Source organism: Mobula hypostoma, chromosome 15 (genome assembly GCF_963921235.1).
Source record: "Mobula hypostoma chromosome 15, sMobHyp1.1, whole genome shotgun sequence".
Classification (NCBI taxonomy): domain Eukaryota; kingdom Metazoa; phylum Chordata; class Chondrichthyes; order Myliobatiformes; family Myliobatidae; genus Mobula; species Mobula hypostoma.
The window spans coordinates 12,479,980-12,503,705 of NC_086111.1; the positions used below are offsets into that span (position 1 = coordinate 12,479,980).

Below are 23,726 nucleotides of genomic sequence, written 5' to 3' on the forward strand. Positions count from 1 at the left end.
TGCTTTCTACCTAACTCTCTAAATTCTCTCTTCAGGACCTCTCTTTTCCTACTTGTGTCATTGGTGCCCATATGTACCAAGACTTCTGGCTGCTCACCCTCCCCCTGATCCAATACATCCCTGACCCTGGAACCTGGGAGGCAACGTACCATTAGGGTGACTCTATCTCGTGTCTACTCCTCTAAGTATGGAACCCCCATCATTATTATAATCCTCTTCTCCCTACTTCCATTCTGAGCCACAGTGACAGACACCTCTAAGAAGAGGTACAGTCGACGTTTTGGGCCGAAACGTCGACTGTACCTCTTCCTAGAGATGCTGCCTGGCCTGCTGCATTCAACAGCAACTTTTATGTGTGCTGCTTGAAAGCCCGCAAATGCTCCTTTTTAAATTCTCATTCATGTAGAGAAACATAAAGGGTTCAAAAATGGAAAGCTTAAGTCAGATAGAATACTGCAAGTCTGGAGTATAGATTACACAGATAATATAGACATTTAACTAAATGGCAAATAAATCATGTTAGTTTCATCATTCTTGTATTGATTACAGCAGCGTCAAACATAAATGTAACCAAACAACCAGATCAATCTATTATAAGCTATTGTTGCAGGAACAGTTCAGATGAAAAAAGGATACACCTTGGAGATGCCCAAGGGAGTTTCTTTAGTAAGGTTGTGTAATAAAAACCGTGCAATGTTGAAAAGTGCTTCAGGTAAATGGGAACTGAAAGGTTCATCCTGCAACAAAAATAAAATGATAATTTCAGAGCTACTTTCTGATTCACTTTTGCTACTTATTCTCTCCTTCCATTATATAGCCATTTAGAAGTGAAAGAGTAAACATGAATTATTGTAATAAAGTAAGCTTTAAAATCAATGATGTACATTTAATGTGTTGTCAAATTTAGCTTAGAATTAATTTGAAGGAGATGTTGCACATACTTCATTCCTCCCAGAAAGAAACAGAATAGGCTGAATACCTTTATGGTGCTGTAAGCAAATAACTGATTTATTTTTTCAAAGCACTGGTGAGTGATTGTAAGTACAATTATGATACAAATGCATATGCAACAAAGAAGCCTTTAAGAGCATTGAGTCCAGGTTTATTTGTGCTTATTGTATATTTACTGTCTAAGACATAAGTGCCGCTACTTCAAACAGAACTCATTTTTATCCAAGACAGCAAATAAGCAATAAGTATAAGAAATAATTTCAAATTAGAACCTGAATAAGTGTTAGTATGATAACTTGGATGCTGACTGCAATGCCAACCTAACTACTCCTACCACCTGCATATGGTCCATATCTCTCCACACACTGTCTATTTGTCTAACTACCCCTATATGTTACTATTGCATGTTTCCATCACCGCCCCTGGCAACTACTATTCTCTGTGTAAAAATAACTTGCCTCACAAATCTCCTTTAAATTATTCCCTCTCACAAAGCCATGCCTTCTAGTATTTGACACTTCCATCCTGGGGGAAAAAGACCATCTACCCTATACATGCCTCTCACAATTTTATACATTTCTATAATGCCCTGGTTAAGATTTCTATTGCTTGGTTGTGATTTTTGTTTTAGCAGTTTTCTGTAAAAGCAGTGTGTCCTGCTAGTAAGTGTGTTCGGCTTCTGCTAAAGATAGGGAGTCATGTTGCTCAACTTAGGAATGTTGCGTCGGCCAACCAGGACTGTCTGGGTACATGTTGTAATGTTCTGCCTAGTGGGATGCAAGAGAAGATTCTATAGAGCTGGGCAAATGAGATTTCTGAAGGACAGTAGTCTAGTTGGAGGTCCTTTGACAAGAGCTGTAGACTGGAGCACAAGTGGAAGATGTTCAGGGGTTCCCACCAAAAGGGGAGACCCTAATGCAAGAAGTGCTTTGTGTAGACGAATGGTTCAAAGGAGGAAGTGCCAATACTGAGTTAGCTGTTTCGTTTGAAATGGTCTCTGAGGGAAGTCTGAACTGTTGCTGGTGTCCTTCATGCAGAACATGGGTTTACTTCAGAACCGAGCTCCAATGTTTATGTGCACTGTCATGGGCCCTTTTATTTTTCTTTTCCTTTTCTGTAACCGTTTGTTAAAGTTGATAAATTTGATAAATATATTTCCTTTGTAATTTTATGTTGGTGCATGATCATTATTTTTCAGGCGAATGATAAATTTGCATGGGGCAGTATTTACACAGCATTCGCAACAATCAATCGGAATTAATCGGAACATCCTAACTTTCCTGTTTGGATGAATCCCAAATCATATCCATCCTAGATATGTGTTGTTTATGAAAGGTGGCCTTCTCACTGCTGAGTCAAGTGCCTGTTAGTAAAGTTACCTAATGAGCCAAGTTTGTATATGAGAGGGTTACACTTCTATCAGGTTGCACCACAGCCTCCCAATCTCCAGAGAAAACAATCCAAGTACGTCCAGCCTCACTTTACAGATAATACTTTCTGTATCCTCTCCAAAGCCTTCATATCCTTCTTGTAACATGGCAAACCAGATCTGCACACAATATTCCAAATGTGACCTAATCAAAAGTTTTATACAGCTACAACATGCCTTCATGATTTTTGTACTCAATGTTCCAACCAATGAAGGCAAACATGCCACATGCCTCATTTGCCAGCCTATCATTTTAGTGATAGGAAAGATAGGATGGTGAAGGCGGCTTTGCTTGCTTTCGTGGGTTAGGGCACAAAATACACAAGTTAGAAAATTATGCTAAAACTTTACTAAACAGTGGCTAGACTGAACTTGGAGTACTGTAGGCAGTTCTGGTCGCACAGTATTGGAAAAATATTTTGCTGTTGAGAGGGCAAAAGAGATTCATTAGAAGGTCACCTGGACTCCAGGACCTGAATTATAGGGAGATTAGGACTTTATTCCTTGGAGCATAGGAGATTGTATAAAATCAGGATGGGTATAAACGGGATACATGGACATGGTCTTTTACCCAGGGAAGCGGAATTTAAAACTAAGGGGCAGAGAGGTGCAATATTTAAAAGGGGCTTGAGGAAGTACTTTTTAACCATAGGTGGTATGCATATGTCAGAGAAAGTGACTGAGACAGGTAGAGCAATAACATCCATAAAACATCTGGATTAAATACACGGAGGGAGGAAGTTACATAGATTTTGACAAAATGCAAGCAAACAGGACTAGTTAGAAGGACTCCATGATAGGCATGTACAAATTGGGCTGAAGGGCCTGTATCCTATGACCAAATGATTTTAGTTATGGAGAGAGATTGGATAGGCTGTGCTCGTCTTTCCCTGCAGTGAAGGATGCTGAGGAATAGCCTGTTGATCTATATAGGATAATGAGAGGCATAGATAGGGTACTCAGAATCTATATCCCATGGTCAGGGTATCAAAAACAAGAGAACCAGGCAGTCAGTGAACAAGAAGAAAATTTCCTTGCTCTTATTTGACCTGATTTTGTAGGGTCTAGAGTCAATGTTGAGGAAATCAAAAGTTGCTGCTTCCTACCTGTATCTCAGTACTCCATCAACTCTGCTGGGTGCATCCTGCTGGTGCAACAGGATGTATCCAGAATCGTGATGACAGCATCTGATACATTGTTTGAAAATATGACCCTGTAAATATGATTACGTTGCTTCAATTGTTGCTAGTCTCCAGATGTTTGTAAGGAGCACTTTGCAAAGCTCAGATTGCTGCAAGCAATTTTGCACGTCCAGATCCAATGCCAGAATTATTCCAGGAGTTCTACCCCAGTTGTTTTTTTAAAATATAATAATGGTTCAACTGACGGGCTCTGTGAATTCCTCCGTGAAGGGCATTAATGAATCTGATCACCTTTGTGACAAATCAATAGTTTCTACAGGCATTATAACAAAGGCTAATTGTTGTTTTTCAAAATTCCAAATTATTAATTGAATTTAAAATCCATAATTGTGGTGATGAAATATATAAACACAGGAGATTCTACAGCTGCTGGAAATCTTGAGCAAGGCACACAAAATGCTGGAGGAACACAGCGGATCAGACAGAACCTATGGAAGGGAATAAACAGTCAATGATTCAGGCCAAGATCCTTCATCAGGAATGGAAAGGAATGAAGCAGAAGCCAGAATGGGGGGAGGGGTGGGAAATACAAGCTAACAGGTGGTAGGTGAGACCAGATGAGGGGAAGATTATTGGGTGGATTGAGGGAGAATAATACAAGAAGCTGAGAAGTGATTGGTGGAACCTACTGACACTCACAGTTATCTTGATTATCTTTCCCTCCTCCCCCCATCTTCTCATTCAGGCTTCTGTCCCCTTCTGTTCCAGACCTAATGAAGAGTCTCAGACCAAAATGTGAACTGTTTATTCCCCTCCATTGATGTTGCCTGACCTGCTGAGTTTCTCCAGCATTTTGTGAAGTTGCTGGTAAATTATAGGCTCAGGTTTTTGGATTGTTCTTCCCTACATTTGGTTACTAGTTTGGTATTTTATCTGCTGTGTCACCACTGGACCCATTATATGACACAGCAATCTGTACCACAAAATTTTTAGAAGTGACATAGAAAATTAGTCAAGGATAATTAGAGATTAATAATAAGATTTATTTCAAAACTGCCGATTACAAGGACTCTGAGCTTCATTTATGAAATGAATCTTCAAACGCTTCTTACCGTATACCTCTGGATTGAGTGATATGCATGGTAGAGCTCTGCTAGATGCTGGAAGTGGTGAAACTTCTTAATCATCTCGAGTTGCTTTTCCTTGTTTTCTGTTAAATACGTTACAATACTTTTTTTTAAAGGAATTACATTACTCATAAACAACAAATTCAGCTGTACACACTTACTTGCAAATGACCAGAAAAGTACCTTTAGGATCTATAAACTTCTGCTACTTTGTATTTAAACCTATTTATCCATATCTTCCATCTTCTCTCGCATGACAAACACATTTTCTTTTCACACCATAGTTCTGAAGAGCCTGCATTTGATACCAAAACCATGGTATCTTCAGCATTGATTTGACACAAATTTTGGGGTCAGCTTTCATGTCTTCACAGCCTTTAACAAGTATATAGAGGAATTTAGGGTGGGGGGTTATATGGGAAGCAGGGTTTGAGGGTCGGCACAACATTGTGGGCCAAAGGGCCTGTACTGTGCTGTACTATTCTATGTTCTATGTTTAAAACACTGCAACCAAAATTTAATAGGATGTAATTGTTTAAAGAAAGTGGTCTCATCCAAGGTCAGATGAAGATAAATAACGGCACAACTATTTACAAAAATAGAGAGGAAGAACTGCCTGTGAGCAGTTTCAGGACTAGAGTGGAACAGCTTCTAAACAAGCTTCACTGTAAACAATAAAACCACTAGAAGGTGACAGTTACAGTTAAAGTTATGCAAATGCTTGTGAAGCAACAAGGACTTATGGGTTGAGCCAAGGATCGATTAGCTCCACTATCAGGACATTGCACAGTCAAGAGCTAATGACTACTACAAGCTTACCTCGAGCTATATCTAGGCACTGTATAGACAACATCCAATAATAATAGGCTGCATCATTGAACCGGCTTTCCAGAACCGCATTGTGGGTCAACTGTTCCAGAACTTTAACTGCCTCATCCTGCTGACCAGCTTTGTGAAATGCTGGGAGAAAGAACAAAGAATCCATAAAAAACACAATAAATCAAAGCTTCAGAAATCTGTCAGAAAATAAATAGGCTTTTTATCTATTTGATCCTACTCTGACATTATGAACAAGATCTTAACACATGCCCCTACTTACAGTATATTAGTAAGATTATCTCTGTCCTCTGCCTTTGCAGAATATCCCTATATATGTTTGGTTTCCTTGGTGTCCATGTGGCACTAAGTAGGCACATGGCCAAGTGGTTAAGGCACTCGACTAGCGACCTGAAGGTTGTGAATTTGAGCCCCAGCTGAGGCAGCGTGTTGTGTCCTTGAGCAAGACACTTAATCACACAGTGCTCTGCGACGACACTGGTGCCAAGCTGTATCGGCCCTTGGACAACATCGGTGGCGTGGAGAGGGGAGACTTGCAGCATGGGCAACTGCTGGTCTTCCATACAACCTTGCCCAGGAGAGTGAAGACTTTCCAAGTGCAGATCCATGGTCTCGCAAGACTAGCGGATGCCTTAAACCTTGGTGTTCAAAAACCTACTGGTCTGTATTGAGGAAGCTCAATGACCAAACATTCAAAACCCTCTAAAATTACAAAGATTATCAATACCTAATGCAGAATATTTTCACCACTTTTCTTACTGCTTTTCTAGTCAGCTTGGCTTTTGGTTCTACCCTGAGTCCAGGGAATATCGCTTTAATGGATCATTTATCTACGAATCACCACAAAACAGACTGCAGGAAGTTAGGGAAAAAGTTGAGAAGCAGGACCTCAAAGGTAGTAGTCTTGGGATTACTGCCTGTGCCACGTGACAGTGAGTATAGGAATAGAATGAGGTGGAGGATAAACGTGCAGCTGAGGAATTGGAGCAGGGAGCAGGGATTCAGATTTCTGGATCATTGGGACCTCTTGTGGGGCAGGTGTCACCAGTACAAAAAGGATGGATTGCACTTGAATCCCAGAGGGGCCAATATCCTGGTGGGAAGGTTTGCTAAGGCTATTGGGGAGAGTTTAAACTAGAATTGCTGTGGGGTGGGAACTGAACTGAAGTTGACGGAGAAAAGGGAGGCTGGTTCACAAATAGAGAAAGGAAGGATAGGCAGGTGATAGAGAAGGGATGTACTCAGTCTGATGGTTTGAGATGTCTCTATTTTAATGCGAGCATCATGAATAAAGCGGATGAGCTTAGTGTGGATCAGTACTTGTAGCTATGATGTGGCCATTACAGAGACTTGGATGGTGCAGGGAGAGGAATGGCTACTTCAAGTGCCAGGCTTTAGATGTTTCAGAAAGGATAGGGAGGAAGGCAAAAGAGGTGGGGTGTGGCACTGTTGATCAAAGAGTGTCACGGCTGCAGAAAAGGGGAAAGTCATGGAGGAGTTGTCTACGGAGTCTCTGTGGGTGGAAGTACGGAATGAGAAAGGGTCAATAACTCTACTGGGTGTTTTTTTATAGACCACCCAATAGTAACAGGGACATCGAGAAGCAAATAGGGAGACAGGTTCTGGAAAGGAGAAGATGGCAGCGCGCCACACGAGCTCTCTGATGAAAAATGATATCTAATCTGTTAAATAGGGGCCGTGGACAATTCTGATTTGATGGAGAATGGACATGAAAGCACAGAGGAACATCTGGAGAAATTTCTGAAACGCCGTTCGCTGCTGTCATTACTGTGTGGTCGTGAATCTTTCGGAGGGCAGACGTCAAAATCCCTGGCCTTGCCTGCTTTTGGCAACCGACAAGGAGGTCGAATCGTTCGGACAGAGATGGCGCTCAGTACTCAGTGTCGGAGAGCCGATCAGAGCTCGAAGTTTTCAGATGACTCAGAGTCGGATTATGGTCGGCATGGCAGGGAGAATTTTTCTTCCTTCTCCCATCTGCGTGAGATGTGGGACATTTGAGAAACTTTGAACTTTACTGTGCTCACGGACTTCTTCATCAAGTTATGGTATTGTTAACACTGTTTGTAACTATATGTTATAATTACGTGGCTTTGTCAGTTTTTTCAGTCTTGGTTTGTCCTGTGTTTTGTGATATCACACTGGAGGAAATAATGTATCATTTCTTAATGCATGCATTACTAAATGACAATAAAAGAGGACTACATGTCTTCATAATCATAAAATCATAATAACAGGGTTGTTGTGGTGGGAGATTTTAATTTCCCAAATATTGATTGGCATCTCCCTAGAGTGAGGGGTTTAGATGGGGTAGAGTTTGTTAGGTATGTTCAGGAAGGTTTCTTGATACAATATGTAGATAAGCCTACAAGAGGAGGAGCTGTACTTGATCTGGTATTGGGAAATGAACCTGGTCATGTGTCAGGTCTCTCAGTGGGAGAGCATTTTGGAGATAGTGATCACAATTCTATCTCCTTTACCATAGCATTGGAGAGGGATAGGAACAGAAAAGTTAGGGAAACGCTTAGTTGGAGTAAGGGGAAATATGAGGCCATCAGGCAGAAACTTGGAAGCATAAATTGGAAACGCATGTTCCCAGGGAAATGTACGGAAGAAATGTGGCAAATGTTCAGGGGATATTTGCATGGGGTTCTGGGTAGGTATGTTCCAATAAGTCATGGAAAGGATGGTAGGGTACAAGATCCGTGGCGTACAAAGGCTGTTGTAAAGCTAGTCAAGAAGAAAAGAAAAGCTTACGAAAGGTGCATAAAACTAGGTAATGATAGGGATCTTGAAGATTATAAGGCTAGCAGTTAGGAGTTTAAGAATGAAATTAGGAGAGCCAGAAGGGGCCATGAGAAGGCATTGGCGGACAGGATTAAGGAAAACCCCAAGGTATTCTACAAGTATGTGAAGAGCAAGAGGATAAGACATGAGAGAATAGGACCAATCAATTGTGACATTGGTAAAATGTGTATGGAACCAGAGGAGATAGCAGAGGTACTTATTAAATACTTTGCTTCAGTATTCACTATGGAAGAGGATCTTGGCAATTGTAGAGACAACTTGCAGTGGACTGGAAAGCTTGAGAATGTAGATATTAAGGAAGAGGATGTGCTGGAGCTTTTGGAAAGCATCGAGTTGAATAAGTCACCGGGACTGGACAGGATGTACCCCAGGCAATTGTGGGAAGCAAAGGATGAGAATGCTGAGCCTCTGGCAATGATCTTTACATCATCAATGAGGACAGAAGTAGTTCTGGAGGAGTGGAGGGTTGCAGATGTTGTTCCCTTGTTCAAGAAAGGGAGTAGGGATAGCCCAGGAAATTATAAGCCAGTGAGTTTTACTTCAGTAGTTGGTAAGTTGATGGAGAAGATCCTGAGAGGCAGGATTTATGAACATTTGGAGAGACATAATATGACTAGGAATAGTCATCATGGCTTTATCAAAGGTAGGTCGTGCCTTATGAGCTTGACTGAATTTTTTGAGGATGTGACTAAACACATTGATGAAGGTAGAGCTGTATATGGATTTCAGCAAGGCATTTGATAAGGTATCCCATGCAAGGCACTTACTAAATACTGTTAGGGGTCTAGATGGTTTAGAGTTTGTAAAATGTGTTCAGGAAAGTTTTCTAAATCAATATATAGAGGGACCAACTAGAGGGGATGCAATATTGGATCTCCTGTTAGGAAATGAGTTAGGACAAGTGACAGAAGTCTGTGTAAGGGAACACTTTGGTTCCAGTGATCATAGCACCATTAGTTTCAACTTGATCATGGACAAGGATAGATCTGGTCCTAGGGTTGAGGTTCTGAACTGGAAGAAGGAGACTAGTGTTGAAATTGCGGGGGCCCTGGCAGAAATATTTAAAATGTCGCTGTCTACAAGTGAGGTGCTGTTGGATTGGAGAGTGGCTCATGTTGTTCCGTTGTTTAAAAAAGGATCGAAAAGTAATCCGGGAAATTATAGGCCAGTAAATTTAACGTCAGTAGTAGGCAAGTTATTGGAGGGAGTACTAAGAGACAGAATCTACAAGCATTTGGATAGACAGGGACTTATTAGGGAGAGTCAACATGGCTTTGTGCATGGCAGGTCATGTTTGACCAATCTATTGGAGTTTTTCGAGGAGGTTACCAGGAAAGTGGATGTAGGGAAGGCAGTGGATATTATCTACATGGACTTCAGTAAGGCCTCTGACAAGGTCCCGCATGGGAAGTTAGTTAGGAAAATTCAGTTGCTAGGTATACATGGAGAGGTGGTAAATTGGATCAGACATTGGCTCAATGGAAGAAGCCAAAGAGTGGTAGTAGAGAATTGCTTCTCCGAGTGGAGGCCTGTGACTAGTGGTGTGCCACAGGGATCAGTGCTGGGTCCATTGTTATTTGTCATCTATATCAATGATCTGGATGATAATGTGGTAAATTGGATCAGCAAATTTGCTGATGATACAAAGATTGGAGGTGTAGTAGACAGCGAGGAAGGTTTTCAGAGCCTGCAGAGGGACTTGGACCAGCTGGAAAAATGGGCTGAAAAATGGCAGATGGAGTTTAATGCAGACAAGTGTGAGGTATTGCACGTTGAAAGGACAAACCAAGGTAGAACATACAGGGTTAATGGTAAGGCACTGAGGAGTGCAGTAGAACAGAGTGATCTGGGAATACAGATACAAAATTCCCTAAAAGTGGTGTCACAGGTAGATAGGGTCGTAAAGAGAGCTTTTGGTACATTGACCTTTATTAATCGAAGTATTGAGTATAAGAGCTGGAATGTTATGATGAGGTTGTATAAGGCATTGGTGAGGCCAAATCTGGAGTATTGTGTTCAGTTTTGGTCACCAAATTACAGGAAGGATATAAATGAGGTTGAAAGAGTGCAGAGAAGGTTTACAAGGTTGTTGCCGGGACTTGCGAAACTCAGTTACAGAGAAAGATTGAATAGGTTAGGACTTTATTCCCTGGAGCGTAGAAGAATGAGGGGAGATTTGACAGAGGTATATAAAATTATGATGGGTATTGGTAGAGTGAATGCAAGCAGGCTTTTTCCACTGAGGCAAGGGTAGAAAAAAACCAGAGGACATGGGTTAAGGGTGAGGGGGGAAAAGTTTAAAGGGAACATTAGTGGGGGCTTCTTCACACAGAGAGTGGTGGGAGTATGGAATGAGCTGCCAGACGAGGTGGTAAATGCGGGTTCTTTTTTAACATTTAAGAATAAATTGGACAGATACATGGATGGGAGGTGTATGGAGGGATATGGTCTGTGTGCAGGTCAGTGGGACTAGGCAGAAAATGGTTCGGCACAGCCAAGAAGGGCCAAAAGGCCTGTTTCTGTGCTGTAGTTTCTATGGTTCTATGGCTTATTGAGAAAGTAAGGAGGTATGGGATCCAAGGGGACATTGCTTTGTGGATGCAGAACTGGCTTGCCCACAGAAGGCAAAGAGTGGTTGTAGACAGGTCATATTCTGAACGGAGGCCGATGACAAGTGGTGTGCCTCAGGGATCTGTTCTGGGACCCCTACTCTTTTTTGATTTTTATAAATGACCTGGATGAGGAAGTGGAGGGATGGGTTAATACATTTGCTGATGACACAAAGGTTGAGGGTGTTGTGGATAGTGTGGAGGACTGTCAGAGCTTACAACGGGACATGGATAGGATGCAAAACTGGGCTGAGAAGTGGCAGATGGAGTTCAACTCAGATAAATGTGAGGTGGTTCATTTTGGTAGGTCAAATATGATGGCAGGATATAGCATGAATGGTAAGACACTTGGTAGTGTGGAGGATCGGGGGATCTTGGGGTCCGAGTCCATAGGACACTCAAAGCTGCTACGCAGGTTGGCTCTGTGGTTAAGAAGGCATACGGTGCATTGGCCTTCATCAATCTTGGGATTGAGTTTAAGAGCCGAGGCGTAATGTTGCAGCTATATTGGACCCTGGTCAGACCCCACTTGGAGTACTGTGCTCAGTTTTGGTCGCCTCACTACAGGAAGGGCGTGGAAACCATGGAAAAGGTGCACAGGAGATTTACAAGGATGTTGCTTGGATTGGGGAGCATGCCATATGACAATAGGTTGAGTGAAGTCGGCCTTTTCTCCTTGGAGCGACGGAGGATGAGAGGTGACCTGATTGAGGTGTACAGGATAATGAGAGGCGTTGATCGTGTGGATAGTCAGAGGCTTTTCCCAAAGGCTGAAATGGCTAGCACAAAAGGACATAGATTTAAGATGCTTGTAAGTAGGTACAGAGGAGATGTCAGGGGTAAGTTTTTTTTTTTACGCAGAGAGTGGTGAGTGCGTGGAATGGGCTGCCGGCGGTGGTGGTGGAGGCGGTAACGATAGGGTCTTTTAAGAGACTCCCAGATGGCTACATGGAGCTTAGAAATAGGTAAAGCCTAGGTAGTTCTAAGGTAGGGATATGTTCGGCACAGCTTTGAGGGCTGAAGGGCCTGTATTGTGCTGTATGTTTTCTCTGTTTCTATCTGGTGAAATTGGTCTATTAGACCTCTGATACTTTCTTTTGAAGCTTATCTTTACTGGGAAATGGAAACCAAAATAGTACTCCAAAAGCGAATTAACTAAATCTATATAATTTCAATAAGAAAAATAGTCAAAAAGTGATCGAGTCATACAGCATGGAAATAGGCACTTCAGCCCAAATGGCCGATGATGAACAAGTTATCTCATGAAATTGGCCCATATGATTCTAAATCTTTCCTATACTGTCTGAGCTATTTTTTAAAACTTACTGTATTTGCCTCAGCACATTCTACATAAATAACTGCCTTTGCATAAATGGGTGTTGTCTCTCACCGTCCCATTAAATCTTTCCCTCTCACCTTAAACCTATGCCTTCTTTCCCCCAATCCCGGGGATAAAGACTGAATGCATTCACCCTATGACCCTCATAATTTTGTACATCTCTATAAGATCACCTATCAGTCTTCTACGTTCCAAGGAATAAACCTTGCCTGTTGTATTGTTAATCTTTATGCTTGTTGAATGTCTCACTACCACTGTGGCCTTGAATGTAACAGAACCAGCTGCAGGAGCGTTGATTACTTCTATGGGAACACACCGTGAGAAGCAGAACTGTGGGAATAGCCATGAGAACATGAATGCTGGATAAACACAGGGGTGGGACTTGTGAAGAGTGATGACAAGTGACAAGTGATGATTGCTTCTGGTTCAGTGGTTTAAGATGGTGCTATGTGTTAGTCCACTTACTGCAGCATCATATCAATGGAAAAGGTATAAAAGTAGAGCAGTCGGAGGCCTTGTTTGGCATTTTTCAGGGCTTCACCGACGGGCTGGTCATGAACAGTGCTACGGGACAACAGAACCCACAGTGAGAGGGACCTGCACTCGCCTAGATAAGTATTTTAATGCTTGCTCTATTCTGTCCTAATAAACATGGTTTTGCAGTTCTAAGTAGATAATTGGGGTTTGTGTCTTTCTGTCTCATCAAGTTGAATACGAGAACATATTGTATTTAGTATTTGGCAGTTGCAATAGAAAGTTTAGAAGTAAGAGGAAGAAGGAAAACCACACCCATGCGAAGAATACCGAGTACCGGGGTTCCCCAATAACTAAGTGAGGTTTGGCAGCCTGGCCAAGTTGCTGGCCGACCATGATGCATCAGTGGATTGGATGAACAAGATGGTGGATTGGACACCATCTTGTGTCTGTACTAGAGGGGTTAGGGTTCCCAAACAAGAGGGGGAGCCCGCCATTGGCCATTATAAAACAGCAACATTATAAACTAGACAATCTCTCAGAAAGAACAGGAAATAGGGAACCTTAAAAATGAGGTGGAGTATTGAATCAGTGCTGCACTACCTGTTGGCGCAGTCCTGGGCTGAGGAGATGGAGGAAAAGACTGTCAAAATTGCCTGCCGCCTGGCCAAGTTCTGGTAGCAGGAAGCAAAACGAAGAGCTAATTGACAACTGGAATCAATGAAGGGCGATCTTATGGGGTGATGACCCAGATACCTGGGATGCTAATATTTGGTTTGATGGTGAGGTTCGGGATGATAGGGTGATAAGTAGTCCTCATTTCATGAATTTTATTGATTAGATCAGTAAGTTTTTCAATTCCATAATCTTCAAGGGCGATTATTTGTTATATTACTAATTCATCAAGACCTGCTGCCTTTCCTTTCTTCAGCTTATTTATTGCATTATGAACTTCAGATTTTAAAATACTTGGACCTCCAATGTTTTTCTTAATTTCTGGTTTTTCGCCTCGAACATCTTCAAACAATTCCTGAATATACTCAGTCCATCAGTAATAGGGATTCTTTCTATTTGCTCACATTCCTGGTTTAAACATTCTTCTTGGCTTTTTGACATAATCTTTTATCTTTTAAATCTCAGGGCTTATATTCCATTGGACAGAGATCCCCAACCTTTTTTGCACTGCGGACCGGTTTAATATTGGCGGTATTCTTGCGGACCGGCCGACCCAGGGGGGCGGTTGTTAGTCACGACTAGAATATAGGTGATAACTATAAGTCACTTATAAGTGGCTAATACACTCAATTTCATTTCTAAATATCTAACAAAGTTAATTTAATATTAAACACAGCGCATATTTTCCTTTCATGAATATAGTGATAAGTCAATTATAATGGCAGTCCCCAACCTCCGGGCCATGAAGAATACAGCGGTGCAGTGGTGACCAGAACACACCCAGCACACCTTAATCGCCTCTGATCTGGGCCAACATTTACATGCCGGGCAACATCTAATTAATTAGCTTGTTTATTTTGGTATTTTCTTAAAGGTGCGCTGGGGGCGTTCTGGCCACCGCTGTACCGCTGCATTCTTCACGGCCCGGAGGTTGGGGACCACTGAATTATAAGTCACTTATAAGTCAATAGCATCATAACATTTTAAGTAACGTTTGGATGTTAAACACACAGCGCATATTTTCCTCGTACGAACATATAAAATCACTGCAACACACCAATATTGCTGCATCAGTTGCAGCCCTGGGCTTCTGTTCCTGCAACAAGACGGTCCCATCGAGGGGTGATGGGAGACAGCATTAACTTGAAGGGGGTTCCTTATGTCCAGTCTATTCCGCAATTTAGTTTTCGTTGCATTCATTGCAGAAAACCCCGCTTTGCAGAAATATGTTGGAAATGGAAGCAAAGTTTTCAGTGCTTTCGTGGCTCTCTCAGGATATTCAGCCTCGACTTTGATCCAGAATGCCAGCGGAGATGTTATGTCAAACATATTTTTCAGCCCACCGTCATTTGCAAGCTTGAGAAGTTGATCTTCCCGCGCTGACATGGAAGATTCACTGGAAACATTCACAAATGGGTCATGGACCCATTCCTTTGCATGTCTTGGGTCATTTGCGTCTTGGGTCACTGATGACCTCACGTGCCTTAAAGTTCAACAGTGGGCATGACAGGGAATGAGGAAAAGTGCAGCTGACTCATATCGTTTCATATCGCCAAATCATATTGTTTCCTCGCGGCCCGGTGGTTGGGGACCACTGCCATAGGATTTGCTTTCTTCCGTCTCCTTTCTTCCATTAGATTTTTGATTTCATCTGTCATCTATTTATTCTTTGTGCTTTTCTCTTTTTTAGGAATCACTGACTTTGCTGATTCTACCAAGGCATCCTTTAGAGAGTTAAATTTCATTTCTACATGAAATTGCAAAACTTTACAACTCCTCCCTTGGAGGGTCAGACACCCTGAGCCAATAGGCTGGTCCTGGACTTATTTCCTGGCATAATTTACATATTACTATTTAACTATTTATGGTTTTATTGCTAGTTATTATTTATGGTGCAACTGTAACGAAAACCAATTTCCCCCGGGATCAATAAAGTATGACTATGACTATGACTACATGATTGCTATCATCTTCAATAGATCCTCACAGACAGGACCCAGCCTGTAAAAATATGGGACAAGCTCTCCTCTACAATCACTCTGAGCACCGGTGCCCCACAAGGCTTTGTACTCAGCCCCCTGCTGTACTCACAGTACACCCATGATTGTGTAGCCAAGTTTCCATCAAACGCAATATATAAGTTTGCTGATAACACAACAATTGTCGGCCGTATCTCGGGTAATGATGAGTTTGAGTACAGCGAGGAAATTAAGAACCTGGTGGCATGGTGCAAAGACAATAACCTATCCCTCAACGTCAGCAAGATGAAGGAATTGGTTGTTGACTTCAGAAGGAGTAGCAGGCCGCACGACCCAATTTACATCGGTGGTGTGCAAGTGGAACAGGTCAAAAGCTTTAAGTTCCTCGGGGTCAATATCACAAATGACCTAACTTGGTCCAACCAAGCAGAGTTCACTGCAAAGAAGGCCCACCAGCGCCTTACTTCCTGAGAAAACTAAAGAAATTTGGCCTGACCCTAAAACCCTCACTAATTTTTAGAGATGCACCGCAGAAAGCATTCTTCTAGGGTGCATCACAACCTGGTATGGAAGTTGTCCTGTCCAAGACCAAAAGAAGCTGCAGAAGATCGTGAACACAGCACAGCACATCACACAAACCAATCTTCCATCCGTGGACTCACTTTACACCACAAGCTGTTGGAGCAGTGCTGCCAGGATAATCAAGGACACGACCCACCCAGCCAACACACTTTTCATCCCTCTTCCCTCTGGGAGAAGGTTCAGGAGCTTGAAGACTCGTACAGCCAGATTTGGGAACAGCTTCTTTCCAACTGTGATAAGACTGTTGAACGGATTCTGACCTGCATCTGGGCCGTACCCTCCAAATATCCGGACCTGCCTCTCGGTTTTTTTTGCACTACCTTACTTCCATTTTTCTATTTTCTATTTATGATTTATAATTTAAATTTTCAATAATTACTAATTTTAACTATTTTTAATATTTAATATTTGTAATCCAGGGAGTGTGAAGCTCAGAATCAAATATCACTGTGATGATTGTACGTTCTAGTACCAATTGTTTGGCCACAGTAAAGTATAAATTATAAAATATATTTCTAGACTTTGAAATCTATTCTTTACTTCAATTGTAAATTTTTGTTGAGTTTTCTTCTTTAATTAATTGCAAGTAGTCAAGGGATTGTTCAGGTTTTTGCTTCTTTAGTTTTTTAAGTTTTACTTTTACATGACATACTACTGGGTTATGGTCACTATTACAGTCTGCACCTGGATATGTTTTGCATTGAGTCACTGAGTTTCTAAATCTTTGGTTTATAGTACTAAAGTCAATTTGATTTCTAGTGTTATCACCTGGACTTTTCCAGGTCCACAAGTGTCTTGGATGGTTTTTAAAGTAGGTATTCATAATGATCTGGTTATTCATCTTGCACCATTCCACCCATTTCTCACCTCTCATTTCTTTCCCCTAGTCCAAATTTTCCTATGGTATTTCCATCAGCACCTTGTCCTACTTTAGCATTTAGATCTCCCGTGACAATGAGTATCTTGAGATTTGCATCCATTCTTTGCTTGTTCAAGCTCTTCATAGAATTTATCTATATCTTCATTTGTTCCATCTGTTGTTGGTGCATATACCTGTACAATTGCTAAATCAAATGGTTGTCCTCGGAATCTAACAAGGAGCACTCTTTCCAATTTTGCCCAATGTCCTAAAACACTTTTTGCCATGTTTTCATCCATTAGAATTTCTAATCCATTAGTATGGGATGTTCCACAAGAATGAACTGGTGTTTCATTTCTAATCTGACATGTTCGAGCACCTATCCAATGAACTTCGCAAATCTTTAGTCTTTCCATTTCATTTATCACATTGTCCAATCTTCCTGCTTGATACAGGGTTCTTACATTCCAAGTGGCAATAATTTTCTTTTGTGTTACCTGAATTTTATGACCAGTAGCTTGATGACGGTCAGGGATCCCCTGCTGGCCAGAATCAACCCTACCGAGCGAAGCATCTTCAGAGTTGTCTTGAAGATCGTCCTGACGCTGTTGTTGTGTGATACATTTTGTGAGTTTGACCATGGTTTTCCTAGCAAATAGCAATGGTGGTTTGCTATTGTCTACCATTGGGCGAACTAAAGAAATCGCCATTTCTCTTCCCAAATGTTCATCCGCCTATACTATAGCCATTGACATTTGAGGTCATAGCTCATCCGCCTTCTCTGTCATAAGTTCAGTTACTGAACCTCCCTGATCCACTGTTGGCCTTCGCTCGTATCCTAAGCAGGAACCCTTGCAGGTGCTACCGTTCCAGATCAGAGCGGCCCTGGGAGCAATGAATGACTAAGGGGTAACTCCACTTTCACCAAAGCTCTGAAAGTCCCCAATCAGAGCCTCATTACCAGTTGCAGCTTAGAGTCATACCCAGGACTGAAATTTGGAACCTACCATCACCTCTGCCTGTTTATGCCTGTTGAGCCAAAGCTGTCCCACTCTGACTCAGTCCACTCCGACAATGGCCGCTTCGCTAGACTTTTATAGAGTGCTAGCTGACCGACTGTCTTCAGCTCCTCCACTCCCAATTGGTAGGCCGATTTAAAAAAGTATCCCACAATTCCTCTCCTTCTCAGCTCTGTCAACAGCCGCTTTGCTAGACTAAACTTCTTTTATAGTGCGCTAGCTGACTGACTGTCTTCAGCTCCTCCGCTCCCAAGTGGTTGGCCATTTAAAAAAAAACTGAAATGGCCCGTAATTACACCCACGACAGGTTCTCTGAAATGATAACACTAAGGAATTTAAAGTTGCTAATGCTCTTCGGTCAACAAATGTGTCTTTCGGCTTGAAACTTCCAGCTGTGTCGCAAGAAGAACTTATTTTAACTGTGGAATGTACATTGCAACCGACGAATATTTAACAGTGTTCGGTGCTTAGTGGTCAGAGACCAAAAATCTGGTTCTCCAAAGCCCGGCAGAAAGCGATCAATTCTGAAGTGTGGGTTACCGACTAGGTACAGGAGGATGAAGAGGAATAACAGAGTTGGTATAAGCAACACACATAAAAGTTGCTGGTGAATGCAGCAGACCCTATCCCTCACATCAAAAGGCTCATATCCCTTTTGCCAATCAACTGTCCAGCTCTTGGTTTCATCCCTCCCCCTCCTATCATTTTGGATCTCCCCCTCCCACTTTCAAATCTCTTACTAGCTCTTCTTTCAGTTAGTCCTGACGAAGGGTCTCGGCCCAAAACATCAACCGTACCTCTTCCTAGAGATGCTGCCTGGCCTGCTGCGTTCACCAGCAACTTTTGTGTGTGTTGCTTGAAATTCCAGCATCTGCAGATTTCCTCGTGTTTGTGCAGAGAATTGGTATAAATGGGTGTTTCTCTGGTTGGCAGTCATTGGTGAGTGGGGTGCCGCAGGGGTTGGTGCTGGGCCTGCAGCTGTTTACCATTTACATTGATGATTTGGAAGAGGGGATTGAGTGTAGCGTAGCAAAATTTGCTGATGACACTAAACTGAGTGGAAAAGCAAATTGTACAGAGGATGTGGAGAGTTTGCGGAGGGATATAGATAGGTTAAGTGAGTGGGCCAAGGTCTGGCAGATGGAATACAACGTTGGTAAATGCGAGATCCTCCTCTTTGGAAGGAATAATAGAAGAGCAAATTATTATTTAAATAGTGAAAGACTGCAGCATGCTGTTGTGCACAGGGACTTGGGAGTGCTTGTGCGTGAATCGCAAAAAGTTGGCTTGCAGGTGCAACTGGTTATTAAGAAGGCAAACGGAATGTTGGCCTTCATTGCTAGAGGGATTTAATTCAAGAGCAGGGAGGTCATGCTGCAACTGTACAAGGTACTGGTGAGACCGCACCTGGAGTACTGTGTGCAGTTCTGGTCTCAATACTTGAGGAAGGATTTATTGGCTTTGGAGGCAGGTTCACCAGGTTGATTCCAGAGATGAAGGGGTTAACACCTATGAGGAGCGACTGAGTCGCCTGGGACTATACTCTCTGGATTTCAGAAGAATGAGAGGGGATCTTATAGAAACATACAAAATTTTGAAAGGGATAGACAAGATAAAAGTAGGAAAGTGGTTTCCATTGGTAGGTGAGACTAGAACTAGGGGACATTGCCTCAAGATTCAGGGGAGAAGATTTAGGACAGAGATGAAGAGAAAATGTTTTTCCCAGAGAGTGGTGAATCTGTGGAATTCTGTGCCCAGGGAAGCAGTGGAGGCTTCTTCACTAAATAGCTGAGTTTATGGACAGATCAGCCATGACCTTATTGAATGGTGGGGCAGGCTCGATGGGCCGGATGGTCTACACCTGCTCCTATTTCTTATGTTTTTATATTCTGTTGATTTTACTTTCCTATTGGCTCAGTTTCTTTCTCAGACTCTCCTGTCTACCTCACCGTCTATAATGAACACCTGAGTAGTTAGCCATTCCCTTAAACAGTAAATCTTCAACTTGTGTCCCTTGTATGGAGATATTTTCATTGCCATAGTCATGCTAACTTTACCATCAGACACATCCCCCTTCCAGCTTAACAAGCTTTCTCTGTCTCCTTCCCAATTCTGAAGATGCGTCTTCACCCTAAAATGTTAACAATTTCTCTTTCCACAGATGTGGCCTGACCTGCTGAGTATTTCCAACGTCTTGTGTTTTTGTTTTTCCAATATCTGTGCTGTTTTCTTCTAAATTTCACATGCCATTAGTTCCTGTTCCTCATGGGAAGTAACACATTTTTGCAGACTTTCTCAGAAAAATTGCTGAATGTGCACCCAAGCTCAGACATCCCACCTCTCTCGGAAGTTCTGGGAGTCTCCCACATATTAATAGTGGCTCCCTGATGCCTGAAAATTATATACAATATCCCAGAAATCAATTTTTTTGAGAGCGAGCGAGCGCGAGAGAGTACGTGCGGGAGAGAGAGAAGGAGCACGCCATGGCAGAGTGTTCCAAAAAGAAAATATAAAGTGTACTTCACCCCAGACTACTGTAAAGTGTACTCCTGCCTAATAGGAGTCAAAAATAATGACAGTGTTGCTTGCTGCACTGTTTGCAACAGTGACTTTTCTATTGCCCATGGTGGGTTAAGACTGTAAAAGACACGTTGAGGTGAGCTTAACAGGTGTCGTTCGTTCATTAGCCTAGCTAACGTTATTTAAACTACTGGCTAGCTGCTAAGGAGCTACTCTATTGCAGACATCCCACTTGTCCCGGAAGTTCCAGGAGTCTCCTGCAAATTGATGGTGCTACCTCTCTGAAATGAGTTTTTGCAGGGTGGGATGTCTGCAAGCTGTTACTTTGTTATATATTGTGACAAAAGACCAAGTTATCAGAAGATTGATGCTGATAAGAGAGACAAAGAGAGAAACATTCCAAATGTTAATGAGAGAGGAGAGAGATTAACAAAAAGAGACACAGTTCCGAGTATTGTCAGACCGGTTGCTTTGAACCTGAACTGTTTGAAGTTTGATGGACAGGCGATACCCCAGCAGGGGGATAAAAGGAACAGGTTCGCTAAGGCAAGTGACACACCACGACACCACAAGATAACGAGACCCTGGAAGTGCAGTGTGCCCCCACAAGTTGGTGGAAGTTTGGAGGTCTGGTCATGGGACTGACCATAGACGCACAGGGTGAAAAGGTACGATCGGCGGGAACCTGGTGTGTGTGTCCACCCTTGCCTGGGTGCCGGGTTCACCGCAGAAGAACGATCGTATCTGGAACGGAGGGGTCACAGTCGGTGACCTCGGAAGACATTACAAAGGGCTTGCCCAAAAGCCAACTGCGAGGAATATCAAAAGGTCTGTTTGAATCCGATTTGAATATCATCATTCGCTCTCTCTCTCTCTCTCTCTAACGGCACAACAGCGATTACTGCGAACTGAACTAAACTGAACTGAACTCTGCGTCACTTGAGACTGATCATTTTACCCCTAGACTGCGATAGAGCTTGATTGATTCTTATTATCCTAGTTCTGTGTACATGTGTGTTTTACCATTGCTAACCTGTTGCATTTATATCCTTACGATTAGAGTACTGTGTTACTTATTTCTTTAATAAAACTTAGTTCCAGTAATCCAGACTCCAACTAAGTGGTCCATTTCTGCTGGTTTGGCAACCCAGTTACGGGGTACGTAACATAAGTGGGGTTCTCGTCCGGGATTTTGAACGCTAAATTTGGGACGGGGTAAATTGATTGGGTTAAAATTCCTGAAAGAAAGAAAAAGCAAACAGCAGAAATGGAGATTGAATAATTTCTAAAGGCGCTGACCTTGGAGGCATTAGAGGATGCCAGGAAAGCAGAATTGGTAGCTGTGGCCAAATGGTTGAATCTTTTTAAGGGGAGGTAGACCATGAGGAGAGAGGAGATGTACAGAGCTATCATAGAGCATTATGTGTCTAAAGGTGTGTTTCCCCAAGGGGAGCTGGAGGTGATATCTATTGGAAAACCTGGTGGAGACGCAGTACAGGTGCAGATGGAAAAATTGAGACTCGAGCACGAATTCCGGGTAAGGCAGCTAGAACATGAAGAGAAACAGTTAGAACGGCAAGAAAGAGAGAGGCAGTTGGAGCGAGAAGAGAGGCAGTTGGAGAAACAGAGGGAAAGGGAATTTGAGCTGGAGAGGTTAAAGATGACGGCAGCGCAGGAGCCCATGCCGAACCAAGGTGGAGGGTTCAGGGCCACCCAGGAGGTTAGGCTGGTTCCCCCATTTGATGAGACTGATGTTGATCGGTACTTTCTCCATTTTGAAAAAGTTGCTGCAAGTCAGGACTGGCCGAGGGATAAGTGGGCTGTTTTGCTTCAGAGTGTACTTAAAGGAAAAGCCCAACAAGCTTACTCGGCTTTGTCCGCAGAAGATGCCCAGAGGTATGAGGTGGTGAAAGAGGCCATACTCAGGATTTACGAGTTGGTCCCGGAGGCATACCAGCAGAGGTTCTGGAATGTGAGGAAGCAGGGGGACCGCACGTATTTAGAGTTTGCCCGTGAGCTGCAGACATATTGTGAGCGTTGGTGCGCCTCAAAAGGGGTCAATGGGGATTATGACAGACTGCTACAGCTCATCCTGATTGAGCAGTTTAATGGTTGTGTCCCTGAAGGTATGAGACCCTACCTAGATGAGAAAGAGGCAGACACTTTAGCCGCAACTGCTAAGTTAGCGGATGAGTACGCGTTGACACATAAAACAAAGTTTGCCCCGAGTAAAGGCTACCAGAAGGGTAGTCAAGACGGCAGGGAGAGTCCGCCAAAAAAGTCAGAAAGTAAGCCGGGGACTAATGAGAAGGATAAGGTAGACCGGGAGCAGTTTGGTAGGAAGTCTCCTGGGGTTGTATGATATAATTGTGGGAAAGTCGGACACTTTGCGTCCAAGATGCTTTGCCCCAAAGAAGGAGACGGGAAAAGGGAAAACGACGGTTCTGACTGGCTGTATTGAGCTGGTAAGCAAACCGCTAGGAGAGAAGAGGTCTGATAAAGTTCAGGAAGGACGTGAGAAGTTTACCTCGGCCGGATTGGTGTCGGTGAAGGAGGGGTTAAACCCAGTTCCAGCACGGATCTGGAGAGACACTGGAGCTTGTCAGTCATTGATATTAAAGAGTGTGTTAGACTTTAGTTCAGAGACCCAGACTGGGGAGGTCAGGGTGATAAAAGGCGTTGGAAAAGGGACCTAAAAAGCGACTTGGTCTCTGGACCGGTCACGATCGGGGTGAGGCCCGAACTACCGATGGAAGACGTGGAGGTCTTACTCGGTAATGACCTCGCCGGCAGAGAGGTGTACCCAGCAGTAAGATTGACAAACCAGCCTGCCAGCATCGAGGCCCCGCCCATGGACTCACAGGTTTATCCCGTTTGCGCAGTGACTCGGCGTGTGTCCGAAAAGGCTGCCGAAGTAATGATAGAATTGACAGAGACATTTTTACCAGCCTTGTATCAGAAGGGGTTAGAAAATGAGGAGCAGTGTAGTGAAATGGAAATTAAGGTAGATTTATCATTAGCAAGGAAGGAATGTGTACAGGCACAGGAGCGAGACGAGGAGCTGATGGTTTTGACGGAGACAGCTCTCTCCGAAGCAGAATTAAAAAGGGAGCCAGTGGGCTATTGTGTGGAGGAGGGAGTACTAAGGAAGAAATGGAGACCAAGTACCGGGCCCGCAGATGAGGAATGGGGGGTGGTGCCAAAAATTTATGGGGATGAGATTCTTAACCTGGCCCACAAGATACCCCTCAGTGGACATTTTGGGGGGAGGAAAACAGTCGGTAGAATCATGAAAGAGTTTTACTGGCCACACAGGAGGAAGGATGTTATTGACTATTGTAGACGTGAGTTAACACAG

The 23,726-nt window shown here is 43.0% G+C and overlaps 1 protein-coding gene across 3 annotated transcripts in view; it reads right to left on the reverse strand.

The window, feature by feature from the left end:
- ift122 (intraflagellar transport 122 homolog (Chlamydomonas)) overlaps positions 1 to 23,726 on the reverse strand; it is a 191,326-nt gene that overhangs the window by 56,448 nt on the left and 111,152 nt on the right. For all 3 annotated transcript variants that reach the window (XM_063067746.1, XM_063067745.1, XM_063067744.1), the window contains exons 21-23: positions 5,469 to 5,609; positions 4,635 to 4,732; positions 637 to 737 (exon numbers count right to left, since the gene is read on the reverse strand). In XM_063067746.1, coding sequence (XP_062923816.1) covers positions 637 to 737; positions 4,635 to 4,732; positions 5,469 to 5,609 — 340 coding nt within the window. The remainder of the gene's footprint in view (positions 1 to 636; positions 738 to 4,634; positions 4,733 to 5,468; positions 5,610 to 23,726) is intronic.